This window comes from Myxocyprinus asiaticus, chromosome 41, assembly GCF_019703515.2.
Source record: "Myxocyprinus asiaticus isolate MX2 ecotype Aquarium Trade chromosome 41, UBuf_Myxa_2, whole genome shotgun sequence".
Lineage (NCBI taxonomy): Eukaryota > Metazoa > Chordata > Actinopteri > Cypriniformes > Catostomidae > Myxocyprinus > Myxocyprinus asiaticus.
Window position 1 is genome coordinate 13,260,974 of NC_059384.1, and position 27,979 is coordinate 13,288,952.

The 27,979-nt window shown below is 37.7% G+C and overlaps 2 protein-coding genes across 3 annotated transcripts; both read left to right on the plus strand.

Moving 5' to 3' along the window:
• Positions 1-477: 477 nt before the first annotated feature.
• On the plus strand, positions 478-16,541 carry nup58 (nucleoporin 58). 2 transcript variants are annotated; one of them, XM_051682621.1, is made up of 14 exons: positions 478-806; positions 1,756-1,913; positions 2,076-2,108; positions 2,217-2,492; positions 2,856-3,012; positions 3,099-3,164; positions 3,242-3,416; positions 5,177-5,256; positions 6,530-6,648; positions 6,732-6,814; positions 7,643-7,844; positions 13,581-13,664; positions 15,100-15,195; positions 15,728-16,541. In XM_051682621.1, the coding sequence occupies exons 1-14, from the start codon at positions 733-735 to the stop codon at positions 15,895-15,897; spliced, it is 1,773 nt and encodes a 590-aa protein (XP_051538581.1). In that variant the 5' UTR covers positions 478-732; the 3' UTR covers positions 15,898-16,541. The 2 variants fall into 2 exon arrangements, with proteins under 2 accessions (XP_051538581.1, XP_051538582.1); XM_051682622.1 differs by lacking the exon at positions 15,100-15,195.
• Positions 16,542-17,669: 1,128 nt separating this feature from the next.
• On the plus strand, positions 17,670-27,946 carry zdhhc20b (zinc finger DHHC-type palmitoyltransferase 20b). The gene is made up of 13 exons (XM_051682763.1): positions 17,670-17,799; positions 19,171-19,197; positions 19,591-19,685; positions 19,963-20,083; positions 20,423-20,492; positions 20,605-20,637; positions 21,149-21,269; positions 23,632-23,764; positions 24,193-24,319; positions 25,827-25,919; positions 26,013-26,128; positions 26,215-26,262; positions 26,346-27,946. The coding sequence occupies exons 1-12, from the start codon at positions 17,682-17,684 to the stop codon at positions 26,256-26,258; spliced, it is 1,098 nt and encodes a 365-aa protein (XP_051538723.1). The 5' UTR covers positions 17,670-17,681; the 3' UTR covers positions 26,259-26,262; positions 26,346-27,946.
• The last annotated feature ends 33 nt before the right edge of the window (positions 27,947-27,979 follow it).

Below are 27,979 nucleotides of genomic sequence, written 5' to 3' on the forward strand. Positions count from 1 at the left end.
TTAGAGATCATATCATTCCCAGCTTTCAACTTTGTTTTGAAAATTTTTTATTCTGGTTTTTTTTTAAGTTATGACATGTCTCTATGACATAAGGAATATTATTTGATTAATTTGCTGCTTTTGTTGGCAAAGTTTAGTATTCATAAATGTAAGTATGGTGGTTATAAACCATTATTTTATGAGGTTCTGCAATACCTATGAACAATTTGAGAAACAATAAAGCTGTAAAGTGTATTGAAATATGTAAACAATTTGATATTTTTATTTAAAATGTTTATTTATTTATCTTTATTTATTTATTTATTTATTTATTTTTTATATATAGTTCCTGGCTATTGTTGTAAAAGTTTTGTAAGCATTAAAAAAAATAAAAAAAATAAATAATAATAAAAAAAAAAGTAGCATGCACTTTCCACGCCGGTAGATGGCAATAGGGCGCAACAAATATTGTTTTAAACGTCACAGCAAAACCATAGAAACCGAAGAAGAGATAGTGCGCGGAAACAAGGTGAAACGACATTATCAGAAATCCAGCACGGATTTTAAATATATTAACCCAGCTTTTGGTCACATTGCTTAGAAATTTGTATCAATATTTTATCCTCTAAAGCTTCAACATTTTGTGGCCGTTATAGTTTATAGGCTGATGTCATAGCTGTTAGTGTTTAAAGGCCTCCACGAGGTCGGACCCGCTTGCTACTGATTGTCACGTTTTGGAAACTGAAGTCCAGAATGTCCAGCTTCAACTTCGGCACAAGCACACTCGGGTCTACCAACACCGGGTTCTCATTTGGAGCTGCGACCGGGTATGATGAAACAAAACAGACCATGTCAGCTTTCAAGAATGTTGCTTGGTCTTTAAGTTCAGTTTCAAGTGTTGTTGTCTGATATGTGAGTTTGAAGTAAAAATTGTATTTGCTTTTCAAGGTCACATTTAAGAGTTCTTCCAATTAGCCAGCAGAAATAAATGTCCTAATTGTTTACTCTGACCCTTTTTACCATTAAAGGGATATTTTACCCAAAAATGAAAATTCTCTCATCATTTACTCATCCTCATGCCATCCCAGATGTGTATGACTTTCTTTCTTCTGCTGAACACAAACAAAGATTTTCAGAACAATTTCTCAGCTTTGTAGGTCCATACAATACAAGTGAATGGTGGCCAGAACTTTGAAGGTACAAAAAGTATGCAAAGGCAGCATAAAAGTAATCCATATGACTCCGGTGGTTAAATCCATATATTCAGAAGTGATATGATAGGTGTGGGTGAGAAATGGATCAATATTTACATCCTTTTTTTTTACTGTAAATATCCAGTTTCACTTCCAATTTTTTTGATTTGCATTCTTTGTGCATATCGCCACCTACAGGGCAGGGAGGATAATTTATAATAAAAAACGACTTAAAAAAGTGATCTGTTTCACACCCCCACCTATCATTATAGCTTCTGAAGATTTGGATTTAACCACTGGAGTCGTGTGGTTATTTGTATGCTGCCTTTATGTGATTTTGTACCTTGAAAGTTCTAGCCACCATTCACTTGTATCGTATGGACAGAGCTAAGATATTTTTCTAAAAATCTTCGCGTTCAGCAGAAGGAAAAAGTCATGCACATCTGGGATGGCATGAGGGTGCATAATTAATTGATAGAATTTTCATTTTTGGATGAACTATTCCTTTAAGGTGATGACATTTGTAGTAGTAAAAGAAATGGAAGTTGTTAATGATTGTTAATTTCTAATATCTCTTCCTTAGCACACCTGCTGCAGGCACAGGTGGATTCACGCTTGGAGGTTTTGGTACAGCTGCCTCCACACCGGCTACCACCAATACCACCTCATCACTAGGATTTGGGTCCAGTTTATTTGCACAGAAACCAACAACTGGATTCGGCTTTAACACACCTGCCTCTGGTACCCGGCAGCTTTTTAATGAAAACAAAAATTCAGATTTATTTAAGCTTAATCTTATTTGATTACTTTGTTTCACATCAAGGCATTTTTCTTGCTTTAATTGTAAATAACAGTGATTTATGGTTAATTTTCATTGCTAATTAACCTATTTTCCACCTCCAGGGGCTGCTGCATCATCTGCTGGCCTTACATTAGGTAAGCTGACAAAAAATAGATTTTGTTCCATTTTTATTTAGTCTCTTTAGTCCCATTCATGATGTTTTGCTGATGTTTCGATATGATTGTGTTTTTGCCTGTTCTTAGGGAGTCTTACTACCTCTACGGCTCCCAATGCTTCCACTGGGTTCAGCCTGGGCTTTGGAAAGCCAGCTGCCTCAGCTGCACCTTTTTCTTTGACAACCACTACCGCTGCACCTGCAGGCTCAGGTCTGACTCTAGGATCCATCCTCACCTCCACAGCTCCCCAGACCAGCTCCACTGGCTTCTCCCTCAACTTGGGAGGAGCAGCCACAACTTCCTCCACCCCTGCCTCTGGTTTTTCCTTTGGTTCTGGTCTCTTCTCCAACACCGCCTCAACAGGTCAGCCTTTGTGATGATGCTACAATAAGTGCATATACATGTGATTTTGAAATCATTTGTTTTTTCTCTGGTCTTGAAATCGTCTTGTAAACAGACATGCCTACATTTAAATAAGCTGACAGAATGCCTTTAAAGGTGTTTATTATACGTGCTGAGCGAAATCAAAATAATGGGGGGAAAAAATGTGTTTGGTTTTTGTTTAAAATGTTTATGGGCAGCATAAAATTACAAGTTCTTGGCTAATCAATCACTGTAAGATCTTGAATGTAAACATAAATTATCAAGTCAGACTAGTTTAGAAAAGACATTTTGTTTATCTTTTTAACACACTTTTTTTTTTTTTTTTTTTTTTTTTTTTTTTAGGTTTGGGACAGTCCACTTTAGGTGGAGGTTTGAGTCTGGGCGGTTTGGTCTCTACCTCTGTTGCCACTGCCCCTGCGCCCAGTCTTGGCCTGGGTGGAGTCGACTTTAGTACTTCCTCTGAAAAGAGTAATGACAAATTATCCAACACCAGACCTGAGTAAGAACAGCAACATAATATTACTTTTCAGAATCATCTGAGTTTATTATAGATGTTCTTATCCTGCTTTTTACCTCTGCCTGCAGGGATAGTAAAGCTCTCAAAGATGAAAACTTACCAGGTCTAATATGTCAAGATGTGGACAGCTTTCAGTAAGTGCTGTGCTATTTGTGGTTAAAAATGACTGTTTTATTTTGTGCTTAACATCGGTATTTCTGTCTGTCCACAGGAAGTTTGTCAAGGAACAGAGGCAAGTGCAAGAGGAGATCAGCCGGATGTCCTCTAAAGCCATTGTCAAAGTTCAGGAGGACATCAAAACCCTCAGACAGCTGCTGTCTGTCTGTGCCAGTGGACTGCAGAGAAATTCACTCTCAATAGACAAACTGAAGATGGAAACTTCACAGGTTTGAAAAAATCAGGCCATTCCAATGCACAAACATGTCTGTTGAACATGCCTAAAAGAATTGTCCACCCTAAAATTAAAATTAATGTTGTTCCAAACCCGTATGACTTTTTTCTTCTGTGGAACACAAAAGGAGAAAATTTGAAGAATGAACTGGTTGCTCTTTTCCATGCAATTACATTAGGGACTGGAGCTTTCAAGCTTAAAAAATATGCAAATGCACCATGAAAATATATTAAAAGTGATCCATATGACTTGTTTGCTATATTCAACATTTTCTGAAGCCATGCGATAGCTTTGTGTAAGGAACAGACCAAGATTGGTCGTGCACCGATCAGGAAATTTGAGGCCGAAACCGATCTCTTTTGTTTTTTATTTTTATTTTTATATATATATATATATATATATATATATATATATATATATATATATATATATAAGGGCCCTTTGCCACACTTTTGCAAGTTATATGCTGCTGTTATGTTTATGCCCCACACAGTAAAATTACTGTAACACTTTACAAAAAGGTTCCATTTGTTAACATTATTTAACAACATTACTGTAGTTAACGTGAACTAATGAATTTAATGTTAGTTACAACATATAGTTACATTTTTAAAATCAAAAGTTGTATTAGTTAACATTAGTTAATGCACTATGAACTAACAATGAACAATTGTAATTTTAGTAACTAACATTACAATTAATAAAGGCTGTAAAAATATTGTTCATTGTTCATGATACTAACTAATGTTAACTAATGGAACCCTTTTATAAAGTTACCAAAATTACATTAATTGTGAATTGCTAACATTTATTTGTTTTGAAACAGTTATGAATAGTTCTGTTGTCAATATCAAAAGATCATTGTGACATACTGGTAAGCAGTAAAAACCATGAGAACATCATGCACAGAAAAATATATCCATTACAAGCTCTAAAACTGCTCCAGTGAGAGATCATTAATATCTATGATTTGTTTACTGTCTTTGGCGTTTTGCTGTAAGACAAATCACTAATTATTAAGCAAATGTGTGAAGACGCGGTGCCTTTATGGATAAAATGTAATTGCTTTGATTAGTGGTAATGTGACCAATTTTAATCTGATTTAAATTGGGATCCTCACAGAATAGTGCTGAGATGAGTGACTGACTGAGATATTGAGAGCACCTGGAGAGCGCGCATGTTTGATTGAACCGCGAGTGAGCACATTGAAGGGAGTGAAGCTGAAAGTGCTCACGATCACTCAAACAGTCTCTGTCACTCAACACAACGTCTGATTGTCACGACTCACATTACATCACGTATGCTCAGAATTGTATACGGTTGTTTGTTTAATTTGTCTCTTTATCCTCTCCGTGCTCACAGTGCAGTGAGCCAGAATTAGTACCGTAATGACTAGAAAATAAGCAACTTAATATTAATACACGTGTAATCATTTTTAAAAACAAACCTGTAGATTAAAATGAGTAACAGCAGGTCTGAAAGTTTAAATTTGTGAATACTTAGATTTGCCAACAATTCACTCTCCAGAGGCCACACTGCCATATGCATCAAGGGCTGAGAAAGCACTCATTCATTAGAGTAGCAATGTGTGTGTGATTCCCTGTGTGCTGCAAAAAGATTAGCCCTGATTCTAGGCATGATCGGCCAATCACAGACTTGAGATGAAGATCAGCTGATATCAATCGGTGCAGCCCTAACCAAGATGCAAGTTGTTATACAATAATAATATTGCAATCCATATTTTTCTTCATGCAGGAATTGAAGAATGCAGATATTGCACTCCGCACCCAGAAAACCCCTCCTGGACTTCAACATGAGAACACAGCACCTTCTGAGTGAGTGTCTCTGCTTTTGCTCTGATTTAAAGGGATAGTTCTACCAAAAATGAAGATTTAGTAATTATTTACGCACCCCTGTGTTGTGTTAAACCCATTTAACTTTTTTTCTTAACACAAAGGGAGAAATTTTGAAAAAGTGTTGTGCTCAGTGATGCCATACAATGGCAGTTTATGGTGACCATAAAAGCTTCAAACTTCAAAAGGACACAAAAGAATAATTCAGATGTCTAATAAATTATTGGATGTGACTGCCTTGTTCCAAAGGCATACAATATGGTTTGGTGAGAAACAAAATCGAATTGATTATTTCGTGAAAATCTTCACCGACCATTGCTCTCCTGTGCACGTTCATGAAAGTGCACGAGTACAGCAGAATACACAGCACCCACTTGTGAGATGGGCCATTCATGTGAGAAACTGCTTTGTTGTTGTTACCAAATGTTCTGCTGAGGTTTCGCTTACTTCAATCTGAGTTTTGTCACACGTACACCTGTTCAGAATGGAGAAGACATGACAGACATTCCTGCTCCCTCCGCCTTTCTCTCCGGTTCTTCCAGTTTACTTTTGGTAAGTGAAACATCCAAAACCTCTACAACACTGCAGTCTGCTGTACTCTGTCTGACTGTAAATAAGGCTGGGCATAGAAATGCATCTCTTCTTTGACTCCAAACTCTTCAGATATGTTTTGTAAGTTCTGTTCTCTTGCTGTGTTGTGTTCTGTTGTTACTATCACTGTGGTGGTCCTGTTTTAGATTGAAAAAAAAAAACACGTTTTCACTTGAATACCCCATCTTGCGAGTGGGGGTTGTGTATTCTGTTGCTCTCATGAACGCGCACAGTAGAACAACGGCCAGTGAAGAGTTTCACTAAATAATACATTAGATTTAGGTTTGTTTCTGACCGAAACGTTATCGTATGCCTTCAGGATAAGGCAGGAGTCGCATAAAATAATTTATTAGACTTCTGAATTATGCTTTTGCGTCCTTTTGAAGATTGAAGAGGTAGTCACTATAAACTGCCATTTTATGTCATCACTGAACTCAACATTTTTTTCACAATTTCTCCCTTTGTGTTAAGAAAAAGATATATGGGTTTATAACAATGAGTGTGACTAAATAATGGCTGAATTACATTTTTTGGGTGAACTATCCCTTTAAATGTCTGCTGTTACAGAATCTTTACGTTCTTACAATTCAATTTCATTCCTTAGCAGAAAATGTTGCTTACTATGAATTGTTTTCTGCCAATGCACTGTCTCTCCTCCCTTCAGTTATTTCCGAGCTCTGGTGGAGCAGTATGAAGTGCAGTTACAGCAGTACCGTCAGCAGATCGAAGAACTGGAGAATCATCTGACCACCCAGAGCAGTGGCTCCCTCATCACCCCTCAAGGTCATATAATACAAGTTCATATGATGGAAATGTTTTAATAGCTCTTCTATTCTTCTGACTTGATGATGTGGTCTATCCTGTAGATTTGTCCCAGGCCATGCAGAAACTCTACCAGACATTTGTGGCTCTGGCAGCACAGTTGCAGGGAGTTCATGAGAATGTTAAAGTAAGCTCAGAACTTTCCTCACGAGGGCCTCTATCTGGAATGAAACACATTTTTATAAGCCCTATTGTAGTTTTGTCAGTCGCATGTTAAAGACAACATAAAATGACATAAAATGAATAATGTGAGGGGATGAAACATTTGAGTACAATATAATTGTTTAATATTATCTTTTAATATTACAATATTTACTTTTAACTGTTTATATTGTAAAAAGTTGTAGATTGTTGTAGGAATGCACATTTGATATCCCTTATTTGTTTGAATGAGCAGCTGGAAACAGTGAAGCACAAACATTTCAAAATAAGAGTCGCCGGTGTATTTAAAAGTTAAAGTGCCTTTAAATGCGTTACATACGTTTAAATGCCAATTTGGATTCTTGTAGCCTCTGTCTGGCCCTCCCCATCACAGAAAAGACTAAATACATTTGTTTATATAATGGTACATAAACCAATTTTAATGTGATATATATGTGGAAAACATGCCTTGAGTATTTTTAACTTGAATATAGCCTACCCTGCTTTACTGATAAGCATTGTTAAGGCCATGTTGAATGTGTCCCCCTGCCTGTTTAAGTAAGAGTCTGTGATACATGATTTATTTTGAGATTTTGTGGGTTTGTTTTGGTATGGGGATACAGCATACATTTTATTTGTTCAGGTCTTGGAAAAAAGTCTTAAGTCTTAAATTTGATTTTAAAAATTCTGCAGCATCCCTATATTAATTATATTAGGTCAGTTTTGGTCAATCAATGATTGCTGTAAATGTAAAGCTGTATATATCTTCTCTAGTGGCCCAACTAATGTTAACTTCCTCTCTCATTCTCTGTAGACCCTAAAACATCAGTACCTGAACTACAGGCGAGCCTTCCTGGAGGATTCCACCGACGTGTTTGAGTCCAAGCGTGCCGCTAATAAGAAGTGGCAGAGCTCTCCGCACATCACCACAGGCCCCGCCCCCTTTGGCAGTGTTCCCAATGCAGCAGCCGTTGCCATGGCTGCCACTCTCACTCAGCAGCAGCAGCTGGCTCCAGGTCTGACCACCTTCAACTTCTAGACCTCTTGACCTCTAGGCTCATAGAAAGATGAAGGGAGTGACAAAAGAAAGAACGGGAGGGGGAGGACGATGGAGAGAGGCAGATAGGGCAAAACAAATCAAGAATAAACCGTAAATTCAGTCAGTGCCATGTCTCTCTTTTTTTTTTTTTTTTTTTTCTCGGTAATATGGAGCAACAGGGTTCTTTAACATTAATCGTGTGACTCAACGTGTGCCAATTAGCCTGTTGTGAGGTTTTAGATGCTGACTGTCCTGCCCAACTGCTGTGTGTCTCTTTCTTTTCCTCGCTTGAGAAGAAAAACCGTCAGTGTTTGGCTGAATTTTTAACTGAGCAGTTTTATAGGGAGCATTCCGAATCAAGTCAAGGTTTTCATTAGATGGGGGTTTTGTCTTGAATAGAGTAAGCCTGTTTTTGATTTTCTTTTTCGAGGGGGGCCTTCTACAGTATTTTGGCTCCCATTCTGATTGGCTTGTACAAGAGGAACAGGTTTTCACACAGAATGTATTGGCATTTGATATCTGACTCTATTCCAACAGCACTAATGTAGCCGTCACTACACACAGTAGCCAAACATAATGTAGAGTAGATTCAAAACCACTTGGGGACTGATATGCTTATACACTTGTGTGATGCATTTTCTTGAAAAGGAGTTTTGGCAAGGGATGATTTGGTATTTTCAGGCTTTTATCTAGTGTGTATATATATATATATATATATATATATATACAGGTGCATCTCAATAAATTAGAATGTCGTGGTAAAGTTCATTTATTTCAGTAATTCAACTCAAATTGTGAAACTCGTGTATTAAATAAATTCAATGCACACAGACTGAAGTAGTTTAAGTCTTTGGTTCTTTTAATTGTGATGATTTTGGCTCACATTTAACAAAAACCCACCAATTCACTATCTCAAAAAATTAGAATACATCATAAGACCAATATAAAAAACATTTTTAGTGAATTGTTGGCCTTCTGGAAAGTATGTTCATTTACTGCATATGTACTCAATACTTGGTAGGGGCTCCTTTTGCTTTAATTACTGCCTCAATTCGGCGTGGCATGGAGGTGATCAGTTTGTGGCACTGCTGAGGTGGTATGGAAGCCCAGGTTTCTTTGACAGTGGCCTTCAGCTCATCTGCATTTTTTGGTCTCTTGTTTCTCATTTTCCTCTTGACAATACCCCATAGATTCTCTATGGGGATCAGGTCTGGTGAGTTTGCTGGCCAGTCAAGCACACCAACACCATGGTCATTTAACCAACTTTTGGTGCTTTTGGCAGTGTGGGCAGGTGCCAAATCCTGCTGGAAAATGAAATCAGCATCTTTAAAAAGCTGATCAGCAGAAGGAAGCATGAAGTGCTCCAAAATTTCAAAGCAGTGACTTTGGTTTTCAAAAAAACACAATGGACCAACACCAGCAGATGACAATGCAGCCCAAATCATCACAGACTGTGGAAACTTAACACTGGACTTCAAGCAACTTGGGCTATGAGCTTCTCCACCCTTCCTCCAGACTCTAGGACCTTGGTTTCCAAATGAAATACAAAACTTGCTCTCATCTGAAAAGAGGACTTTGGACCACTGGGCAACAGTCCAGTTCTTCTTCTCCTTAGCCCAGGTAAGACGCCTCTGACGTTGTTTGTGGTTCAGGAGTGGCTTAACAAGAGGAATATGACAACTGTAGCCAAATTCCTTGACACGTCTGTGTGTGGTGGCTCTTGATGCCTTGACCCCAGCCTCAGTCCATTCCTTGTGAAGTTCACCCAAATTCTTGAATCGATTTTGCTTGACAATCCTCATAAGGCTGCGGTTCTCTCGGTTGGTTGTGCATCTTTTTCTTCCACACTTTTTCCTTCCACTCAACTTTCTGTTAACATGCTTGGATACAGCACTCTGTGAACAGCCAGCTTCTTTGGCAATGAATGTTTGTGGCTTACATGATTGTCTTCTGGACAACTGTCAGATCAGCAGTCTTCCCCATGATTGTGTAGCCCAGTGAACCAAACTGAGAGACCATTTTGAAGGCTCAGGAAAACTTTGCAGGTGTTTTGAGCTGATTAGCTGATTGGCATGTCACCATATTCTAATTTTTTGAGATAGTGAATTGGTGGGTTTTTGTTAAATGTGAGCCAAAATCATCACAACTAAAAGAACCAAAGACTTAAACTACTTCAGTCTGTGTGCATTGAATTTATTTAATACACGAGTTTCACAATTTGAGATGAATTACTGAAATAAATGAACTTTTCCACGACATTCTAATTTATTGAGATGCACCTGTATATATATATATATATATATATATATAAACAACATAGGTGCTTATTGGTTAATGGAATATTTAGGGTTTAACACAAGTAAAGCTCAATCAACAGCATTTGTGGCACAAAGTTGATTACCATAAAGAAATTATTTAGACTTGCCCCTTATTTTTTTTATTTTGTTTAAAAGCAAAAATCTGTGTTATAGTGAGGCACTTACAATGGAAGTGAATGGGGCCAATCCGTAACATTAATATACTCACTGTTTCAAACGTTTTGCCACAATGTAAACAATGTGTTAACATGATAAAATGCTTGCTAACATTTATGTGTAAAGCTATGTCCAATTTTACAACTTTGTTGCCATGACGACGTAAAGGCGTAAACATTAAAACCCTAAAATGAACAAGTTTTAAAAGAAGAATTAATGTAAGTACTGTGAGCGAATACGAATGCGTTCGACGCATGCGCACTACTACATTTACATTTACATTTATTCATTTGGCAGACGCTTTTATCCAAAGCAACTTACAAAAGAGGAAAACATAAGCAAATCATCTTAGGAGACAGTGGTATGAAAAGTGCTGTATTACAAAGTATCACTAGCATCATAATAGTATTCACTACTATGGTTTGTTATACTCTTTTAGTACAGTCAATGGCCGGTGCATGTGCCAACAATGCACACAGACGAGGACTGTGTCCGCAGGTCAAGAAAATCTGGGTGGCTGTGCAGATGACGAAGTTTGCGTCACACATAATGTGCGTGGTATGATCAGCAACACGGGCCTTAAGTACCTCACAGTAACCTTGATTTTTGCTTCTTTTTTTAAAGAAAAAAATAATAGAGTCGAAATAAATTTTTGTGGTAATCAGCATTATGCCACAAATGCTGTCGACTGAGCTTAACTTGTATTGAACCTGGAATGTTCTTTTAAGCGATCGAAAGACAATGGCTGATTCCCAAATACATATTCTTTTTCTTCCTTTTGTGGTTGCGATGATTCAGAATAACATGAGTTCCATGGTGTTTGCATATGCATGGATAGATATGAGTGTATATATGTAGGAAGTGTGTAAGCTACTGACTTAGAGGCTATTCATATTTTGGTCATTTATTGTATTTCATAAGACATCTCAGTGAATATGATACGATATGTGTTTGGGTATTTGGGTATTTGTCCTTGATTGAAGATTTTCTTGCTTTGGTGACATACTCCATCTGTCTGTAACCATGGTTGCATTCGTGTTTTCCATGGAGACGCACTGGCAATAACTGTATGTTGTGTGGGAAATGGTGTGAGTTGTACTGCATCCAAGAGCAGGCGTCGTCACCGAATTGAATTACGCTTTTTGTTTTGAGTTTTTAGTCTACGTAGACTAATCATCACGCAGTTATCAATTACAGAAATTGTTGATTTTGTGGGGGGTTTTTTGTTTGTTTTTTTTAGTAGGAATAAGTAAGCATCAAAAGGGCTTTTTCAGTGTGCGATAGACCATTAGCCAAAATCATCGCAATTGAAAATTTGACTGTTTGGTTTGTTTGCCATTTTGTTGTTTTCCGGTGTGGATAATTTTTTACATGTTTAATTTTTTTAAATTGGAAATTGATTGTGCCTTTTGTGCCTAAGAAAGTCTAGGCTATTGTGGGTGCTTTTGCATATTAAACAAACTGTAAATATGTAGAGCGTTAAAACAATGGCATGACTTTAGTTGCACAGTATACTCGCACACACTTACGCACTCACCAGTTGAGAGAGATTATTCTCGGCATTCTCCAAATAAAGCAATTCTTTCCTCAATAAATCAGCCCAAGAAACTGCATTAACGTCTGTTAGAGATGAAACTCCTGTACAGAAACTTGCCGTTATTCATGTTCTCGGTTTATTTAAGGGCTAGTGTTTTAAGTCTTCAGTTTGAGTGAACATGCTGCTTTATGGGACAGTTAAGGGTCCACAGTGAAAGACTGTGCCAAATTTCAATGTTCAGAAGTGCAGTTTTTTTTATCATTTGGTCTTTTGGTGGCTCAAAGCTGCTATTCATCTTTAAATTCATCTTTCTCTGCCATGGCTGATTAGATTCAGTTCCTCACAGGTTCTCTTGGCTATCATAAGGTCTGAGTAATTGTGGAGTTGGTAATACCTTTTTTTGTAACATTTTTTCAAATTACTTTGGCCGTAAATTTGCTGGAGAAAATAACAGGCTTTCCACTTGCTGCAACATGCATATCTCAGAGAATCAGACCATTGCAAATTAAGATATCACAGTCTTTGTTTTGATTTTAATCTACAATCTGCTATACAAACAAATTATCTTGCTGCATGTCCAGTTTAAAAAAAAAAAAAAAAGCTTTTAGAAAGGTTTGTGTGTGTGTGTGTGTGTTGGTAGTTTTATCAAGCTCTTATACAGGATGTCTGTTTATAGACATCTCTGACACTTAGTATACGTTGCCATTCCAGCAAATATGGGGCTTAATATTTTTGGTTGTTTACAAATGATAACATAAGGCAATTCTATAATCTAATTTATAATTTGATTGTTTTTTTGTTTAGATGATGCTTGTTGATGCATATAAAATGGTGTGCCTTTGAACTAGATATAGCATTTAGCCTAACCATTGTTTGAAATGCATTTTTGGCACTGGTTGGCTTTAATCATGAATCGTTTTTTGAAACGTGTTAATGCCATAGTTATTAGGAATCGGTTTGTCCTCAATTGTTCATGTTTAATGTAATTTGAATTGCTTTACGTTGACAATAAATCAGTTTTTTTTAAAGAAAAGCCCTTGTCTTTGTTTCTTTTTGACTGATAAGTCAATGAATTTAATTGGATTAAAAGATAATACATTTGAGATGCTGATTTATTTACATATCACATCTTTAAATTTAAAAATCCAATCAAATAATAATAAAAAAAAATTATCCAGCTAAAAGGAAACGAGACAGGAGCACATTTTACGCATTCAGTAGCAGCAGGTCAATCTAATTACTGCAGATGTACCTTAAGAAATGGGTAATTGTATCCCTTATTTATGACCTGATTTGTGACTTAGTTGACACAAAAATTAAAAACAGACATTATTACATATTACACAAATAAGTCATTAGTGTGACACCAAGGTAAGTGCACTGGATTCACATTAGTACATTAAAGAGAGAGCCGTATCTAGTGACTATTATATATTGCATTTCTCTTGGACTACATCCAACATCTTTAGGAGCAGTAATTTTGAATACACTGATAAGGCTTTTCTGCGGACTTAAGTGATTTAACAAGAACAGAATACACTGAGCCACTCACTGTCAATGAGGACTGTGTCCAAAATATGCTTTCAGAACATGTGGTTTTTGAGCATGCATGTTGAAAAGTGGATTTACTATACAAGAAAGGGTCTCGGTGAGATACGGTGTACATGAGATTAAGTTCTTCTGATCTCTTTCTTTGTCCCAGGACCACAGGCGCCCCTGGGGGCCAGTTTTGGCACTTCATTTTCATCCGGTATTGGCACTAACATGGGCTCATCCAGCCTTGGAGGTACTTACTTTGATAAAGCTTTCCTTTTACTTCTATCTCTGCACTCTAATGCTTTCACTTTGAATCATAAAGGTGATGTGTGTTATTTTTTTAATGTTAAAATACTTTTTCTGATATCCTAATATTTAGAGACAACATAACTAAGCCATTCATAGATTTTATTTGCCCGAAAAGTTTAAACACTGGTGATTCGAAACTTTACTCTGTTTGAACATCTCGATCCAAACTTGACATAGTAACACTGGGTCAATAAATAGCATGAGTTTGGAAGGGGACTATCTGTTTTTCCAACCAATAGAAGACAGCAGGAGTGTTTGGGGAAACCTGTTTGAAAATGGTCATTATTTTTGCAGTATCGTTTTGGAGATGCTAGTGGTACAGAAATCACACACTTTCAGTCTGAGGCAATGTACACATTAATATATTTTAGACTGAAACCCTTTTCTCATTTCTTAACAGCATGGGTTTTTTTCTCCTTCCCCAAAGTATGTGGTACTAGAGAGCGAAAGTCTCAATCTTTGGTGAAAGGAAAACTCTTCATTTCGAGGAGGCGAAAATGTAGCAAAATCAATGCTTTTCAAACGAAAATGTGTAAGTGTGGAGATGGCCTGATAAGTACTCTTAGGCCACGTCCACACTAATACATTTTCGCTTGAAAATGAGTCTTTTTTTTTTTTCCTCTACGTTTTGTTCTTTCGTCCACACCGAGACAGCGTTTTTGACAGTGAAAGCGGAGCTTTTCGAAAACGATATCCCAAGTGGATAAATTTGGAAACGCTGTCTTCGTCTTGTAGTGTGGCCAGTGAAAACGGAGATATCTGAAATCTATGACGTATTTGTTGTCACGTAACGCAGTCATATGATCCATTCAACCCAAAACTATCAAGATGGCGGCCCATGTTGTAGTGGTGTTGTTCTGCCTGCTATTCACTTTGATAGCATTGTTGAAGATAAATATTACTTTGTACAACCTTCACATTGCATTCCTTCAAAAACATCAGGAAGTTTACTCGGAATTGCTGTCCAGCAACGTAACACGAGGATGTTTGCGTTTCAGACCATATGTGGGATGCCGATTTTACGCATGCGCATTAAGGGGATTTAACAATTTTCATACGTTTCAGTGGGGATGAAACAGTCAAAAACGGCAGTGTGGACAGACAGCGTTTCGAAAACGAAAATGTAGTTTTCAAATTTAAAATGCCAATTAATGTAGATGTAGCCAGATATCAGTGTTTTCATTGGTTGGGTTATAAAAAACATGTAATTTTTTTTTTCCTCTTCCAATCTTTTTTTGTATTTATCCTTAATTTACTTTCTTAAATGTAACTCATTATTCATTCCTGCCCCACATTCCCCCGCCCTGTGATTGAGAGGTTGACTATGGTGTATATTTAGTAGCAGCAGCTAAATGCCCACCTCTGTCTCTCGGCAGCGTTTGGTAGTGGCCCTGGGTTTGGGGGCGTGGCAACAGGAGGTTTGTCGTTCGGGTTTTCCTCTAGCAAGCCATCTGGAGGGAGCCTGAGCGCAGGTGTGTTCGTGAGCACCCTCCTCCATTTTCCCTGCTTTTCATTAACACTAACCGCTCCTCTTCTATTGTAATCACCCTTTTCTCCTGCTATGCCTAAACTGTGCTTATCTCATCATTTACTTTCCCTCATGTTGTTCCACACCAGTATGACTTTCTTTATTCTGTGGAAAACAAAGGAATGTTAGCCTCAGTCACCATTCACTTTCATTGCATCTTTTTGTGGATGGTGACTGAGGATAACATTCTACCTAAAATTGCCTTTTGTGTTCCACGTAAGACAGTGTCATATGGGTTTGGAACATATGAGGGTGAGCAAATGGTGACAGAATTTAGTTTTTTAGGGCAAGGACTGCATAGGAGTTTAAAATGTTTGTTTAGAATGTATAATTTGCATGTTTTGTAATTTGAATGTTGTTAGCTGCTGTGTGACCAAGCTTGCTTAAATGCACAATAATGCTTTTGGCTAGCAGCAAAAGTTGAGATAAAGATGAGATTTTTACTGCCTACATTTGAACCTCTCTTTTCTTCTCAGGGTTTGGAACTTCCAACACCTCAGGCTTTAACTTCAGTAACCCGGGCATTAACGCATCGGCTGGGCTGACTTTTGGCGTCTCCAACACACAGACTCCTGGTTTTGGGACAGGAGGGCCACTGCTACAGCTTAAAAAGCCCCCAGCGGGCAACAAGAGGGGCAAGAGATAAAACAGCATGTTGGTGGTAAGGGGAAATGTCATGAGGTAAAGACAATGTGTGTCTCAGATCTTTATTTTTATACATATACAGTATATATGTGTGTCTGCATATATATATATTTTCACTGTTGGATGCCATTAAGGGATATTTGAGATTGTGCTGTTCGGTTTTCCCTTTCACTCTTGTTACTGCTGTGTTCTCTTTACTTGTTGACCATCGACTACACTGATATTTGGCGAGAACAAAAGATTGTAAAACCTGACCAGTGGCCAATGAATTGCATACAGTTGAATGCAGTGTATGTTGTCCTGCACAAAAAACCTGTAAACGGATTTCAATGTAGATTTAAGATATTCATGAACTGAGTTTACCTTTGTGTTTGTTGCTTTATTTTCAACCACATGCTCTGTAATTGTAAATGTGTCATCCCATCCCATCCCATAAAGATGATTTCTCCACCCCACCCCCTAGTTAAATGTACCAAATAGATGTCAACCTGTATGTAAAGATCCAAGTTTGTTTACCCTATATTGTCTGATTGTTTTCATTACAAAATAGTGAAATGTTTTTCTATACTTAAGCAAACTTTGTTCAAATAAGTATTTTTCGACTTGAAAGAGATGTTTATTATTAAAAGAAAGCTGCCAAAATCATGTCTTGCGTCACTTTTATTTGACCAAAATAATCTTGGTCATTAGTGTTTGATAAAAATGCATTTGATAAAAGTGTCCCTTTAAATTTTGAATAAAAAAGTACTTTTGAAGGGAAAAAAAATATATATATTTTTTGTTTCCTGTCAGACTTGTTTCATTGGATGGCTGTCTGGACTAAACTAGGTGTGAAATTACGAATCCTACTATCGGTAGGTTATGCGCCAGAAACTCTAGTGTGCAGCCATCTTGAAAATTTTGTCTCGAAACTTCCGTTCTAGCGGTAATATCTATATCTATGGTGTTGATTTCAAAGTGCAATTATTGGATTTACAGGTTTTAGACATGTCAAAAGCTATCATGAGTATTTTAAAGTGTTCAGGGGATGTCATAACAACTGGAAGCAGACCTGGGAGATTTTTAAAACAAACTATGTTTATACACATTCCCATGTCAGTGTATGTTTTATTTTTAATTCAACTACACATTTTAACAAATTATTACAAGTTGAAACCTAAAAATTAAGCAGAGTTACACGTATAACAATTAAACGTTTGTATTATTAAAACGTGTAGTGTGTCATAGCTGTCTGAATGTGGTCTGCCAGGTCCAATTTACCTTGGTAAAAACGAACATTTAGAGTGACAGAAAAAACACCTCACTAGCATTTTCACGTAGTAAAGGGGTGCTGTAGACTCGCACCATCAACTCTTGGTGAAAAATACTTTATGTGCTCCCACACGTAATCCATTTTCTCAGTAGCTTCAATACAAACAGGAAGTTAGATGATAAAATTTGGAAGAGCGGATCATGGAAAAGGGGTGGGGCTGCTGAATAAGCTGTCAACAGTCATGTATGATAATTAATATTAATGAAGGATTCGATGATTCGCCAGTAGACTTCCGCCTATTTACCAACATCTGCTATTCAGCAAATCTGTTAAATCCTCCTGGGTGAATATCACGTAACGTCATTAATATTCATGAGCCAACCATTCAGCAGTAGTGGGATAGATGGGCGTTTCCTTGTCACTACAAATAAGAGGCGGTGCAAAGGCGGGGCCAAGCCGTCTGAGGAGGTGGGGCACGAACAGACGGATTTCATCCCTTCCTTCCTGTCTTTTCTATTCAAGGAAGAAGAAAGATGGCGCCTACACATGTATTGAGATGCTGTCAGAGAGGTCTGGCTTGGATACCGGTGATATTTATTGCCTTAGTGGTGTGCTGGTCTTATTATGCTTACGTGGTGGAGCTGTGTCTATGTAAGTGCGCTTTATTATTTTCAATACCCGAGCGTCACCTGCTGACCGGAAGTCCCTGAATTCAAACAGCAATGAATTATCTGTTTACATTAACTGGATAATTAGCTTATTGATTTAAGATTGGAAAACAACAACAGAACGGCGAGGCTCATGATGTTGAAGCATAATTTATGTTGTAAACAATGTACAAAATTAGGAAAGCTTGCCCACAAGCTCACTACCTTATTAGTTTAGTGTACAGTTTATTTCTGTTGAATATGTACATTCGTGTTTACATCTAGCCTCTTGGCATATAAAACATGGCATTTATTATTATAAAAAGTATATTTTACATTAACGTTATAGTAGGAAACCCATTAAATGTTTATTGACGTTTTCAGAAGGGCTTCGCCCTGGTTACTATCCACAATTTTTGAAGAACTGAGAATTTTGTGTGTGTGAATTTCTTGATTTTGAGAAATAATTGCATAAACCACCTTTTATACATGGGAAGATGTCTATTTTAATTTATAAGTCTTTACCTCTCTGTGAGACTTCTGTCATCATTGTTGTTTATGCAATTAAAGGAATATTCCGGGTTCAATACAAGTTAAGCTCAATCGACAGCATTTATGGCATAAAGTTGATTAACACAAAAAATTATTTCGAATCGTTCCTCCTTTAAAAAAGCAAAAATCTGGGTTCCAGTGAGGCATTTACAATGGAAGTGAATGGGGCCAATTTTTGGAGGGTTTAAAGGCGGAAATGTGAAGCTTATAATTTTATAAAAGCACTTACATTAATTCTTTTGTTAAAACTCATCTATTATTTGAGCTGTAAAGTTGTTTAAATCGTAATTTTTACAGTCATTTTAGGGTTTGTTGACATTACTTCATAATGGCAATGAAGTTGTAAAAGTGGCTATGACTTTTCACAGAAAAGGTTAGTAAGCAATTTTATCACACTAAAATCATGTAAACACACATATTGTTTATGTCTTGTGACTATACTTTTGAAATAGTGAGTATTTTAACATTTAAAGATTGGCCCCATACACTTCCATTGTAAGTGCCTCACTGGAACCCAGATTTTTGCTTTTTTTTTTTTTTTTTTTAAAGGAGGGGGAAAGTCAACATTCATTTTTTTGGTAATCAATATTATTTCACAAATGCTGTCAATTGAGCTTAACTTGTGTTGAACCCGGAATATTCCTTTAATGCAAACACAGTCGTTATTCAGTTGACTTAATAGTCACTTCTGGTATTTTTGTGCACGTTTGAGCAGGAATGTGTTCATATGTCACACTTATGTTTCCAAAAAACAAGGCAAAAGTGCCATGAGTCATGTCAGCTAAACAGTTTCTATCTCTTTTCTGTTTTGCAACCTCTGCAGTTACTATTCCCAGCACTGGTGAAAAAGGTAAGTACACTACTTGTTTTTCAGACAAATGCTGTGCATATTACTGAAGATAAAATGCCATTTATCTTCATTAATTCTCACACCACAAAACTCTTTAGCATACATTATACCTAGCAGAATGAGCACTTCTTTCAAGAGTCCCAGATTAATTATGTCAGATTGTTTGAAAAGGAAAACTTGGCACAGTAGTCAGAGTTGAGGCTATTATGGCTTTATACTATCCGTATTTGTGCTTACTACAGGCCGTCCAGTACAGTCAGACTGCTTCAGTAATCAAAAACAGCTTTCTAGAGACAGATTTATACTCTGGACTGTTTCTGGGAAACTTCTCTGCAGGTTTATGCACTAAGAGTATCTTCTTTTTAATGACAGTAATTTCTCTGTTCCTTGCAGTCATCTACCTAGTTGTCTTTCACCTGTCATTCATCATGTTTGTGTGGTCTTACTGGAAAACCATTTTTACAAGACCAGCCAACCCTTCCAAAGAGGTACAGCAAGTATAAAACAAACAGTTTTGTATTTGTTTTGTACATGCAGCCCATGGTAACATGCCACATTGTTGATATGCATACAACAAAGGCTGATCTGTTTTCCATGTTATCCAAGACAATATACTGAATAAATATACACAATAGTCCGTTGTTTGTTAGTTTCAGTGGAATAAATACTTGTTTACATAGAATTATCACCTACTATTGTTGTTGAATAGAACAAGATGGTTTTCTTACAGCAGATTTGTCACAGTTTGTATAATGTGTTTCTCAGTTTTGTCTACCCAAAGCTGAGAAGGAGCAGTATGAGACAGAACAGCGGCCAGAGACTCAGCAGGAGATCCTGAAGAGAGTGGCCAGCAGTCTGCCCCTCTATACCCGCACTGGGGCTGGAGGTCAGAGATCATCCGTCATGCCCTGGATTGCCATTTTAAGTCTTTGTATTGACTAAGAGGTGTTTTTAATTTTGAATAATGCACAGTAACTTTTAACCAGGATTTAATTTAATTGTTCGGAACAAATGTCCTGTTTACGGTCTGTTAAAGATGACCTGTTAAAAATTTTGTTTAGATGGAAACCACGGTAGTCCTGTGCTAATAAACATTTAAAAAATATATTAATCTCAATTTGGAAATATATGAAGATACATTTTTTTTTTTACTCGTCCAAATAGTCATAGATTGTATGATTTACTTAAATGTATTTTTTTTTTTTTTGCTTTGTTGCCTTTGTAGCTGCTCGTTACTGTGACCGCTGCCAAGTGATCAAACCAGACAGATGTCATCATTGTTCTGCATGTGACATGTGAGTGTGTCTCCCCACATGTATTTTAAATTTTTCCACTTTTGGTTTCTTTAATTTTGTTAAACAAGTTTATTGCTAAAGATCTCACACATTATTACTTGTTTATAAACAGGTGTGTACTGAAGATGGATCATCACTGTCCATGGTGAGTGAAATGTGGGATATTTGGCTCTGAGGTTTCATTTGTTAAATTTTTTCGGATAAAATGAAAATGTGTGTTTAACAAAAATACAATATTAATTCAACCTCAACCAAAACTAAGAAAGCTTCAGATAATATTTCATTGTCCTTTCCACATTAAAATGTATGAACTAAAATGGAAATGTATTCTGAAGTATATGACCCTGTACATCAATGATGATTATTTAAATGGCTTGTTTGGAGTGTAATCAAAGCATCATAACAAAGTATGTGGTACACATATTATTATAAGCCAGGCTTAAAATGCAACACTTTATTTAATACAATATATAACATGGGGTCCCTACTCTGGTCCCTGATCTCTCTATCCACCAAGGGGTCTTGGCCTGAAAATGTTGAAGACCCCTGTTTAATAATAAAATATTATGATGTAGGTTTACCTACTTTATACCATACAGTATATAAAAATCTATAACACAAAGCTCACATCTCATGTTTCCCTCTCTCTTTCAAAGGGTGAATAATTGTGTGGGATTTTCCAACTACAAGTTCTTCATCCTGTTCCTGACCTACTCGCTTGTTTACTGCTTATTCATAGCAGCCTCTGTCCTACAATACTTCATAAAGTTCTGGACAGTGAGTAGATCCTGCAGAAGTCTAATCACCTTTTCAACATACTCATTTGTGTAAAATTCTTCCTTGTATATAACCTTTTCACTGCCATATTGTGTAGTATAAAGGTAAGTCATTATGTGTTATACGAGTGGGTGGACATGGATCTCCCATTATAGATCAGCGGTTTCCTGTCTGCATTATCTCCATGCACTAGATGATGCACAGAACATATATTTATTTTCAGTGTCATATTAACCATCAGTATATTTCCCATTTACTTGCCTTCACTCACCTTCATCTGTCCATTCTGCTGCCCTCATTCCTTCGTTAATGTTGTCCTATCTTTTTCAGCTGCCCAAGTTTCTCTAAAACCTGTTTACACTTGGTAGTAATATGCAAAGCGAATTTACTAAACAGCTGCGGCACTTTTGCGTGTGGTATTTCGATGCAAAATCTGCATCTTATTCACTAACCTCCAATCTAGTGCTGCGTCTTGAGTATTTAAATAAGTAATCGTCATTCCTTTCCACGCAAATACACCTTCTTTCCAAATAAATTAGGCTCGTTTTAGATTGCGCTTAATTTGCAAAAATGTCCCACTGTAATTTACATCGTGCTATTGTAAAATTAATTTTATTTAAAAGATATGGTTGTGTAGGGGGCCTGGGTAGCTCAGTGGTAAAGACCCTGAAGTGGCTGGCGCTAGTTCGCTAGTTCGAATCCCAGGGTGTGCTGAGTGACTCCAGCCAGGTCTCCTAAGCAACCAAATTGGCCCGGTTGCTGGGGAGGGTAGAGTCACAAGGGGTAACCTCCTCGTGATCGCTATAATGTGGTTCGTTCTCGGTGGGGCGTGTGGTGAGTTGAGCGTAGATGCCGCGGTGGGTGGCGTGAAGCCTCCACACGCGCTATGTCTCTGTGGCAACACGCTCAACAAGCCACGTGATAAGATGCGCGGGTTGACGATCTCAGACACTGAGGCAACTGGGATTCGTCCTCCGCCACCCAGACTGAGGCGAATCACTACGTGACCATGAGGACTTAAAAGCACATTGGGAATTGGCCATTCCAGATTGGGAGAAAAAAAAAAAAAAAAAAGATAAGATATGTTCGTGTAATTTTTCTATTGATTATATCAGCAGTGATCCATCAAATGATGGAGAAGAGTGTTATAACCTGCTTTATATCCAGATGCGTGGTGTAGTCAAGCACACTTTCAACATGTTAAAGAGATGATTCAGGTATCTGGATCACAGTAGTCAGTGATGATGTTCAGTCCTGCCAAATTGTGTCTGATAACAGTGGTCTGCTGCATCCTACCCTATATAGCGTTCCGGATCGGCCCGCAAGATTGGGATTGTGCATGTAAATTGCGTTCAGCAGCGATTTTAAGGGCGCGTTTGCGCTGTTGCCTGATCTGCATAGTTCCTTTAGTGATTCGAGCGCTAAACCAGTGCAGACAGCGCGTGCAAATAACCATTGCTTTTAACAGCCGCAATTCAATCTTAGTGAATTCTCCACATATGCATCTTAAATGCATCTCCACTTGTATTTAGATTTTGAGCGGAGGGTCCCTGATTTCATGACTGCATACATCAAACTACGTCGGTGTGTTATTGCGTTTTGATAAAGTGCAAACAGTAAAAGTGTACAAAAATCGGCACATCGTTTCTCCTAATATACTTGAATTTGAATCACAAATGTGATGTTTTGAGCAGAATGCTCAGGTTTTTTTAGTGGAGTACCTGTATTAACATAGGGTCTGTGTTACTGCATGTTGATATAAGGCATACTGAAGAAGTTCAGTAAAGTCTTGTGATTGTATATGGGCTTTTAAAATGTTTCGGTCGGATGGTTATTTTTAGCCTCGTTTTAGCCCAATGGTCCTCCTCTGCTGTCCGGGACTCATCAGGACAGATTAGCGATTGCAAATGCAATGTGGTCAGATGCGTTGTTGACTTCCTCCGAATGGAGTGTGAGTGATCCAATCACAAAACGTTTTGGACCCCATTTACACCTTGGGTTCACCTGATACCTATCTTAATACCAGGTGTAAACGTGGCTTTTGTTGTCCCTCCTTGCTTGTGTCTGATAATCTTCTGCTCTCCTGCTGTGCTCTCCTTGTGTCTAACAGTCTGTCTCTGTTTAAACTAAGCTTTGCCGGAGGAAATCAGCAGAGAATTGTCCAAAGGTAATTCCTCACGGTGTTATGTTCTGTAAACGCTAGCACATTAGGTTAAGATCACTGTTTTTTGTGTTGTCTTAACCCCTGTGACCCTATCATACTCGTCAGGTTGTGTCAGAGTGACATATTGTGGTTGCCCATGTCTTGCTCGTTGTTGATTCTTGTCTCACAGCTCTCCTTTCTCTCTCCCCCCTCTCTCAGAGTGACCTGCCAGAGTCTCACGCCAAATTCCATGTCTTGTTTCTCTTTTTTGTGGCGGCCATGTTCTGCATCAGCATTCTTTCACTCTTCACATACCACTTGTGGCTTGTGGGAAAAAACAGGTCCACCATAGGTAACAAACCTGACCATACTCGTCTCTCTGTACTGTTGTCCACATGCGTGAATAGATACATGTTTCTAAAACAGCCAAAACCTTTGTGAATGCAAAGCAGTAATGCTTGTAGAGAGTGTGCTCTGTATAGTTACCATAGCAACAGCAGTGGGCTTGCTGTGTGCAAGATAGACCTTGAGACAAATTTTTGGCAAACTGGTAATTCAAATGTCCATGTGTTGAAGTCTTTGAAGCAAATCCTGATTGTTTCCCCATTAGCCTCTTTAGTTTGGAAAAAAGACTGGATGCTGATTTTGTTTGAGCATAAATCCATCTGAGGATGCAGTCAGCTCCTGGGCACAAGCATTATATACTATATAGCATGTATATGTGCATTTTATCATATATCTGTGCATTTTAACTCTTTTGGATTGTCATTTTATATTCAGAAGCATTCAGAGCTCCAGTCTTCAGAAACGGCCCTGATAAAAATGGATTCTCCCTGGGCTTCAGCAAGAATATTGCTCAAGTGTTTGGGGACCAGAAAAAGTACTGGCTACTTCCTGTCTTTACCAGGTGAGTCTGAATAGTAATGTGTTTTTATTAGTGGTGCGTGCTAAGGCAAGCATCACTACTAATATTGCTTGTTTAGGGTTAGGGATTTGAACAAACCCCTAACCCTATTTTTTAATCTTAGGCGGGTAATTTATCCGGCACAGTTTGTGCTACGGACATAAACGATACCTCACAACATGAGGCTTGTCGAGGAGAGATGTGCTATTACTTTTCCTCCTGGCAGACGATACAATGGGCTTAAAATTCCATAGACTCGCATTGAAGGAGGAACCCCAGTCATATCTAGGGTTGCGAATATCAGAGGCTTGGCATGGACTTATTTGACTTTTCCCAGTAAGCAACCAATTCATTAAAATAACTTTTAAGCCATTTCAGAGCAAACACATACATAATTATCGAGATACAGTATATATTGAATATTGTCAACAGGCTGAAAAATATTGAAATTATTTTTGTAGCCATATCGCCTATCCATAGATTGAGACCCCTGCATTCTGTTATACGCTGTGCAGCTGTCTTTCAACAGCTGTCGGTTTGTTGCCTGCACAATTGTGTTACCTGTACAGCTGTGTTTCCTGTACAACTATGTTTGCACCAACTGCCCCATGCTGACTGGTATTTGCAAAATCATAAAGGTGGTACTTTAAACTGAAATGGCTCCTTTGGTAGCAAAATCCCTTATTATGGAATTAACGTATAGTCAGGAGGCTTGATTAATTGCAGTAACTTTTTTTGTGTGTTATTTTATGTAATTAATCACACTTAAAGGTATAGTTCCCAAAAAAATGAAAATTTTCCCATCATTTACTGCCAACCCAGATGCGTATGAATTTCGTTCTTCTGCTGAACACAAACAAAGATTTTTAGGAGAATATTTCAGCTTTGTTGGTCCATACAATGCAAGTGAATTGTGACCAAAACTGTGAAGATTCAAAAACCATATAAAGTCATCATAAAAGTAATCCATATCTTCAGAAGCGATATCATAGGTGTGGGTGAGAAACAGATTCATATTTAAGTCCTTTTTTTACTATAAATGTCCACTTTCACTATCTTCTCTCCTAAGAGTTCTTCTTCTTTTGTTTTTGGGGATTCACATTCTTCGTGCATATCGCCATCTACTGGGCAGGGAGAATTTACAGGAGAAAAGGACTTAAAAGTGATCTGTTTCTTATCCACACCTATCATATCATTTTTGAAGACATGGATTTAACCACTGGAGTCTTATAGATTACTTTATGCTGCCTTTATGTGCTTTTTGGAGCTTCAATATTCTGGCCAACATTCACTTGCATTGTATGGACCTACAGAGCTGAGATATTCTCCTAAAAATCTTCATTTGTGTTCAGTAGAAGAAATAAAGTAATTCACATTTGGTATGGTATGAGGGTGAGTAAATGATGAAAAAATTTTCATTTTTAGGTGAACTATCCCTTTAACATTTAAAATCGACAGCTTTAGAAAAAAATTAATTGAAAGAAATCTTGTTTTTGTCTGTCTTTTAAAGTCAGGGAGATGGCCTTTCTTTTCCTACACGGTTGGTCACTATTGATCCGGAGCAGCCCACTGAATGTCTCCAGCCTGACGTTTCGGATAAAGGGTGAGCTGCCATTTCATCACCATTAGGGGGCACTGTTTGTGCAAAACCAACTTTCAGCCTAGTTGTAACTCTCTGTGTTGTTTATACCTTCAGTGCTGTAGATGGATCTGCTGAACAATGTAGGCCTTTTAGTGAATCACAAAACCATCTGCTCGGTAACGATTACCACAGTGAAGAAGATCACAAAAAGATAGATTTCTTAAAGTCAGGTATGCTTGAAATGACCTCACTGTGCTCCAGTAAAGCAGGTGAAAGTTGAAAACCTCTGAGAATTAACCTTCCTCTTGCTTTTCAGATGAGAGTGAGGCCATCACCATCTCCATTGAGACTGAGTCATAGCCAGGTAAGATCATTTTACCCTAAGCACTGATTGGTGGACCAACTTTGGAATATGTATGAACTAGCTAATGTCATTTCCTTTCCTAGGACTGAAGCTGGTGTGGAGTGAGTCCTCAGTGGTCTCGTGCCTTTGACTCCCAGTACTGGGGACTGTTGAGGAGAATCACAGCCATCAAAGCTTAAGCCTTAAACAGCTCTTTTCTCTGAATGCTTCTTAAAACTTTCCTACATCCATCGCTTGTGGAAAGTCCCAAATCACTCCATTACATCAAGTCTGTAAAATTGTTCTCAGCCCTCATTCATGCGTAGCAGCTGCACTCTTTTAACACAGAGATTTGCACACCTGACTTTTTGCATCTATCTTTTTGCACAGCAAACTTTCTTTGCTCAGGCTTCACAGACCTACAGGACTTCTCAACCACAGAATTCTCAACCATGCATGAGATTTGATACAGATAGAAATTTTCAAAAACTGTCCCCTAAGTGTTTAACAAGAAAAACACCAGTGCTGCTCTTCAGTCCTCAGTCAACACAATAGAGCTGCCAAGATCTGGCACCAACTGCTGTTTACAAAGAGGGCAATGGAAAAACAGACACAACCCCTTTTTTTTTTTTCTTTTTTTTTTCTTTGAAAGGTCTGACTAAGCTCATCTAGAATCCAGTGTGTTGATGGCTTCAGTTTAAGGGTAGAAGAACATTGCAGAACCCAAGATGTCTCATTCACACTTTTAGAGTCTAATGAATTTTTTTTGGAATGTTTTCCCTTTTGAAACTCCATTCAGTTCTTTTTTTAAAGATATAAACACACAAGTTTACAAAGTTCAACAGAGTGTGACAGGGCATTAGACACCCACAAAAGACTAAAAAAATACTTGTGTTATTATTAAGCTGCTCCACTTGTATGGTGACATCTTATTTTTTCATTGTTTTGAGATGATTCGGGTGTGAAATGTTGTACACATGTTGGCCACTATACGTATGCCAAATAAAGGGCTTAATACCATAGCCCTGTGTTTACAAAATGTTAGTAATACCTCTCTGCTGTCGCTGTGTAGCCAGTGTCACATTGGAAACCAAATGAAACTGCTGTGGCGTAAAGCCCACTAAACTTTGCAGGTTCCTCCTGCAGTATTAGAACTGGCCAGCAGGCGGCACTTACAACACTAAAATACAGGATTGCAGAGTCAATGATTTTTGGTATTGTATCACCAGACTGTACATTCATCTCAATCCTCAGTGCATTGTTTTTTCTTTGTCTTTCTATTTTTCTATACATAAATGTTGTTAATAGCTGTTCTTGTATTCTTTAAGAATATAAATTTTAGCAAGTGCTTTGGTAAAGCAGTAAAAGTGATTTGTTCTTTTTGTGTGTTTATACTTGTTGTAAACCTGGTTGAGTTGGAACATGGTGTGAAATAATTGTACAGGTCTCCGTGACTGTTGCGTGAGCTTGTGTGGAAATCCAGATGTGTATTTATGTGCTACAAAGTGAACCGCAGTAATTGCTGCCTTGTGTACTTTGTGTTCTAATGTATAGAAGAACTGCCTCGACAAATCAAGAGATGCAGGCACCAGAGTGTTGCTGTTCTAGCGTGTTTGATGAACATGCTGTTAAACTTTGTAAAAATGAATGTCAAATGAGGGTAAAACAAGTAAATACAACAGTAAAAAGAGGAAACGACAGGAAACTGGATTAAGATAATCTTTATTTTTATCAGTCA